Source organism: Lucilia sericata, unplaced genomic scaffold (assembly GCF_015586225.1).
Source record: "Lucilia sericata isolate MDLA Ls3-8-SP2 unplaced genomic scaffold, ASM1558622v1 Contig000633F_arrow, whole genome shotgun sequence".
Taxonomy (NCBI): Eukaryota; Metazoa; Arthropoda; class Insecta; order Diptera; family Calliphoridae; genus Lucilia; species Lucilia sericata.
Window position 1 is genome coordinate 248,880 of NW_023994639.1, and position 6,794 is coordinate 255,673.

The 6,794-nt window shown below is 35.4% G+C and overlaps 1 protein-coding gene across 1 annotated transcript; it reads left to right on the forward strand.

Moving 5' to 3' along the window:
- The first annotated feature begins 1,079 nt into the window (after positions 1-1,079).
- On the forward strand, positions 1,080-6,278 carry LOC119606893. Its single transcript, XM_037960549.1, has one exon. The coding sequence runs from the start codon at positions 1,080-1,082 to the stop codon at positions 6,276-6,278; it is 5,199 nt and encodes a 1,732-aa protein (XP_037816477.1).
- The last annotated feature ends 516 nt before the right edge of the window (positions 6,279-6,794 follow it).

A 6,794-nucleotide genomic window follows, 5' to 3' on the forward strand; every position in this document is an offset into this window, starting at 1 on the left:
CATACTATTCTCTTGATCCACTGACGATGGCTGTTGAAAATGATTAAAATCGGTCTTCTATTTTTCCTAGTCAGCATACAACCGAACATGAACAGACATTATTTGGAACCTATATAAGATTAACAGAAATGCGTAATTATTGAAATTAATCACATTTAATATTGGCAATTGGTGTAGGGTATCATATGGTCGGCCACGCCCGACTATAATTTCTTACTTGTTTTTTATTCTCATTGCTTTTCAACCACCGGACAGACAACAAGTGCAAAATTAATAAAAGAAATTGAAATAAAATAAAAGTTTAAGAATTAAAATAAAATTAAAGTTTAATTAAATAAAAACAAAAGGAAAAGTGAACATAAATAAAATAAACAGAAATACAAAACAAAAGAAGTAAACAAAGCTTTTTAATAAAATAAAAATAAGGGTTGTTTTTTGGCAACACAACAACAAGTGTTTGTGTGTATATAAAAACACATTTGGCCCTGACCTGCCGCATCAAGAGAAAACCAAGTGGACGGCTGCCGGAGACAGTTTGCCAACAACCAGCACCTAGGAACCAGCTCAGCAACTAAGAGGTAACAACCGGGATTCCCGATTTGGCCCCAAACATTGGTCCTTCTCCCGTAAAAAAAAAGGTGCGTAAATTGAAATTATTAAAGTGCAAAGTGTTTCATATGCATATATTGTGGTTCATTATTTGTGGCTCGGAAAAAGTGAGGTTGTGTTACTTTTTGAAATTACATCGTGAACTTTTACATTAAGCCGCCGTTTTTCCTTACGGTCATTTGTATTTGTTGTTTTATTTTTGGAACCTAAATAAATTTGTCGTCCATCTTTTTTCTCAAGTTTTTAAACTTATTGGAAATTGTGATTTTGGCGCATTTTAACTTAGTGGTTCTCTTTAACTCTTTTATTGGAAAATAAAGTTTTGTGGTTCTCTTTAACTTTGTATGGTGTTAAAAAACTTCAGTTTCTCTTTTCATTTCTTGATTTTATTTAAAGAAGTTTGTGACGCTGTGATTTGTTTTAAATTTTTGGAAAATATATTTTTGTGGTTCTCTTAAATAAATTAAAATATGTCGATTTTTGAAAAATACATAGTGGCTGCGGATGAATTAATCAGCTTTGAGGTTATGCTTAAAGCTGAAGATTTTTCTAGTTACACGGACGATGCTTTTGATTTTGAAAGATCAGAATTAGATAAATCATGGGAAAATTATAAAAGCATTTATAGTGATTGTTCTGATGTCACAATAGAAAAAAAGAAAGAATTGTTAATGGTACAAACAAAGCATCCGCAGGTCCGCAAGACATATATAAGATGTATTAACATTATTTCCAAAGCAAAAGCAAACTTAGGTAAAAAAACTGAAGAAAATGTAGAATCAGCAATTCCCAATCTTTGTGGTTCCATATCCGTACCTCCTTGTGATACTGGTGTTTTTCATTGGGATTACGTTTCGTGGCCCACATTTAGGGATATGTTTACTGCGATTTACATAAACAATACAAGACTTAGCCCTGTAGAAAAGTTATTTTACTTGTTTAGAAAAACTGATGGTGAGGCAAGGGATATAAATAGAAATGTTGCCCTGACAGCAGAAAATTTTGAGATAGCTTGGAATAATTTGAAAATTCAGTATGAAAATAAACGGGTTTTGATTAATAGTCAATTGAAGTTGCTCTTTAATTTAGCTCCTTGTCAACAAGAATCGGCTAGTGAAATTAAAAGACTTCAAAGGGAGATCAATAATTGTATGGCTATCCTTAAGTTATACAATGTAGATATTAATTCATGGGACCCTATTTTTGTATTCCAATGCTCATCCCGTCTCTCAGAATGTTCACTTAATCTGTGGGAACAATCGTTCAAGAACAAAACAGAGGTACCCAAATGGGAAGAATTAAATAATTTTCTCACCGATAGATTTCATGCCCTTGAAAGTGTATCAGATATCATAGCTATAAACAATTCAAATCCCAGTGGTTCCCAATCGGCACTTAATAGTAACAATAACCATACATCAACTAAAGTAAAACAATTTAAGGCCCATAATACTAAAGTTGAAACCATTTTTTGCAAATTATGCAAAGAAAACCATAAAATCAGCTCCTGTACCAGATTTTTGAATATGGATTATAGAAATCGTGTTTCAACTTTGAAAAAATTTCGTTATTGTTTTAATTGCCTCAACATTGGACATATGTATGGTGATTGTAGTAGCACAAACGGTTGCTCCAAGTGCAAAAGGAAGCACCATACTTTAATGCATAGGGATTTTGTAAATAAAAACAATAATAGCCAAAATCAAGGAAATACTAGATTTCAGGGCGAAAGTCAAAATAGTTCTGTCCAACAAATACAGTCCACAAATACAAATCAATTACAGTCCACTAATATCGCAGGTCCGTCTGGTGTTGTTCAGTCACATCACACATCAGTAGCTAAGAAAGTGATGTTGGCTACAGCTTGGGTCAATATAATTAGTTGTGGTTCCTATTACAAAGTTCGAGCACTCATAGATCCTTGTTCGGATGAAAGTTTTGTTTCTCAGAGAATACAAACTGTATTGAAGTTGCCCAATAAGCCAGTTTCCGCAGAAATTACTGGTTTAGGAGGAGAATTAGTAAGCAAATCTTCAAAGATTGCGAACTTTATAATTGTTTCTCTGTTTGATCAAAATGTATCTCTAAATATTCAGGCTTTAGTAGTTACTCGTGTAACAGGAAATGTACCTACACATACATTTAAGCCTCCAAAGAATATAGATTTGCCCAATCTGAATTATGCTGACCCCAAGTTTTATGAAAGCAGTGAAATAGACTTATTGTTAGGAGGTGATTTGTATCCCCTAATTCTTCGTGATGGAGTTCAATATGGAATTTTCGAATCTTTAGTGGCCCAAGAGACAATTTTTGGCTGGATTGTCACAGGCCCAACTCCAAGTAATGATTCCTCACGTTTTTCAATAACCAATTATATGACAAAAGTTTCCATTGACGATCAGTTAAAAAAGTTTTGGGAGTTAGAAGAAGTTTCTCGTAGAAAGATTTTATCAGAAGAGGATAAAAAATGTGAAGAGATCTATCTTTCTACTTCCACAAGAAATTCTGAAGGAAGATATATAGTTTGTTTGCCCTTTAAAGATACTTTTTCGTCACTTGGCCCAAATCGTCATATTGCTCTCAGTCAATATTTAAGAAATGAAAAGGTTTTAATGCGAAATCCTGAATTTAAGGCTCAATATGATGAGGTTTTAAAAGAATACATAGCTTTGGGACACATGGAGAAAATTGAAAATTCAGAAAGTAGTCCGAGTTATTATTTACCTCACCATGGAGTTTTTAAGCCTGACAGTACCACCACAAAGTTAAGAATTGTTTTTAATGCTTCAAGCTCGTCTTCTAATGGTAACAGTCTTAACGATTTGCTGTTTGTAGGCCCTATATTGCAAGCTGATTTAGTAGCCCTAATTCTAAAATGGCGACTCTTTCAGTTTGTCTTTAATGCAGATATATCCAAAATGTATCGACAAATTTTATTAAAATCTGAACATAGACAGTATCAGAAGATAGTTTTTCGTAGTCCTAGTGAAACCCAAATCGAAGTTTATCAGTTGAACACTGTCACTTTTGGCGTTAATTGTGCCCCCTTTTTGGCCCTTAGAATGCTTTTACAGTTAGCTGACGATGAAGAACGATGTTTTCCGCTAGGCTCAAGAATTCTTCGTGAGTCAATGTATGTTGATGATGCTCTTGTTGGAGCTCATTCGATCCCTGATGCTTTGGAGGCACGAGACCAATTAATTGGTATATTGGGTACAGCTGGGTTTGAGTTGAGAAAATGGGCCTCAAACTCTAAACAAATTTTAAAAAATTTGCCCCAAGAACATCTTCTTAACTCTTCTTTTTTGTCGCTCGATGATAAAAGTAATGCTAAAACACTCGGTGTCCATTGGAATGCGGCAGAAGATTACTTTTATTTTACAACTGAGAAGATTAAGTTCAAAACAGCTTATACAAAGAGGGAAGTACTCTCAATTATAGCAAGGCTATTTGATCCAGCAGGTTGGTTGGCCCCAGTGATTATAACAGCAAAGATTTTGATGCAGCAAATGTGGCTCGACAAAATAGACTGGGACGAACATATAAAACCTGTGGCTCTACAAAAATGGAAGACATTCATTTCTAATTATAATGAGATTGATACAATTAAACTTGATCGTTGGGTTCAATATACGCCTAGTTCTTATATTGAATTTCATGGCTTTTGTGACTCTTCTGAGTTAGCTTACGCAGCTACACTATATATACGTATTGTGAATGGTGATAAAGTTTATGTAAATCTACTAATTGGCAAAACAAAAGTGGCTCCAGTTAAAAGGCCATCTTTGCCGCGTTTAGAGTTGTGTGGCGCAGTTCTTTTAGCCAATTTAGTAAACAGCGTAATCCCCAATTTCAAATTGCATACGTATAATTTATATTTGTGGTCCGATTCGACAATAGTTCTTGCTTGGTTACGAAAACCGCCATGTAATTGGAAAACCTTTGTTGCAAATAGGGTAGCAACAATATTAGAAAAAGTAGGAAACAAAAATTGGTTTCACGTAGCTTCTAATCACAATCCTGCCGATCTAGCAACCCGGGGGCTGATACCTTCGGATTTAAGAGAAAACAAACTTTGGTGGCATGGTCCTGATTGGCTCAGATTAAACAAATCGTCGTGGCCCGAAGGTCCATTAGAATTCGAAACAGTAGAAGAATCGAAACAAGTGCAAGTTAATATTGCTAGATCCGCTGAACGAGAAGATATACTGGACCGTTTCTCAAGTTTGCCCAGAGCATATCATGTTATTGCTTATATATTTAGATTTTTTAATCTTGCGAGCAAAAGCAATTTCCGCTCAAGAACTTGTATTTGTACGAAATCGGCTATTTTTCTCTCTCAACAGTCGCACTTTTCTGATGAGTTTAGTTGTCTGTCATCGAAAAAGAAAATTGACTCTCGTAGTCCTTTATTAACGCTTATGCCTTTCTTAGACAAAAATGGTATTATTCGTGCTAATGGTCGTCTTGGCTCTACAAAATGTTTGTCATACAATGAACGACATCCCGTAATACTTGCATATACTAGTAGATTAGCACGACTTTACGTTGAGTTTGTCCACAATATGGTCTTACATGGAGGCCCTCGTTTAGTCCTAAATGTCGTACGTCAGGAGTGTTGGATTATAAAGGCTAAAAATCTAATAAAAACGGTCATCCACAACTGTAAAATCTGCGTTATACATAGAAAAAAGCTTCAAAATCAGATCATGGCAGTGCTACCTGAAGAAAAAACTACTTTAAGTCGCCCTTTTACTAACACAGGTGTTGATTTTGCCGGCCCATTTGAAATCAAAAGTTTCACTAGTCGATATTGCCGTATCACTAAAGGCTACGTGTGTCTATTTGTTTGTTTCTCTACTAAGGCGATTCACATTGAGGCCGTTAGCGATTTGTCCACTCCTGCATTTCTAGCAGCTTTGGCTCGATTTGTTGCTCGTCGTGGTTGCCCTAGTCGCATTTTCTCTGATAATGGAAGGAATTTTGTTGGCGCTGCAAGAGAACTTGAAAATAACTTCGAAAAACATATAGAAGAATTACGTGATTCGGCAGTAGAAAAATATGGTCATCAACATCTTGAGTGGCACTTTATTCCTGCAGCAGCTCCTCATATAGGAGGACTGTGGGAGGCAGGAGTAAAAAGTTTGAAAATGCACTTTAAAAAGTCAGCTGGACAAATGAAATATACGTTTGAAGAGTTTTCGACACTTTTGGCAAAGATAGAATCGTGTCTCAATTCGCGTCCTCTTGGCCCTACGTCCGACAGCATCGATGATTTGTCCGCTCTTACTCCTGGTCATTTTTTAATAGGCTCTGCTATTCTTACTCCTGCTGAACCTGAAGAGCTTAGCTCGCCAATTAGTATAGTAAACCGTTGGCGAAAAATCAAAGCATTGCAGCAAGAAATTTGTCACCGTTGGAAAGACGAATATTTAAAAGAGTTGCACAAGCGTAATAAATGGAAAAGTCCCCAAATAGACTTAAAAGAAAATGACCTCGTTGTTCTTAAAAGTGAACCTTGTTGTCCAACTGAATGGCGCTTAGGTCGTGTTGTAAAAGTTTATCATGGTTCTGACGGTAAAGTTCGAGTGGCTGACCTTAAAACTCAAAATGGCGTAATCACTCGACCGATACACAAATTAGTTTTACTCCCTAATTGCACTGATTAATAATTCAATATCACCTTTTCTAAAATAAAGTTGCTCATTTAAACTTCTAGATTAAAAAACAAGTAAGAAATTATAGTCGGGCGTGGCCGACCATATGATACCCTACACCAATTGCCAATATTAAATGTGATTAATTTCAATAATTACGCATTTCTGTTAATCTTATATAGGTTCCAAATAATGTCTGTTCATGTTCGGTTGTATGCTGACTAGGAAAAATAGAAGACCGATTTTAATCATTTTCAACAGCCATCGTCAGTGGATCAAGAGAATAGTATGTGACACATTTTAACAAATTATATTCAAAATTGCGATCTGTTGCGTGCACACAAGTTTTACACGGTCACAAAGACGGACATAGCTTAATAAGGACAAATATTTTTGAGTGCTACAAACATCAACACATTGTTCCGATAATGGCGAAAAATTACAGTGTTATTTATAATTACATATCAAACTTAGTTGTGCCAATTTTTGGGAAGATAGTAGTATATAGGGAAAAAATTGGTCCGATCC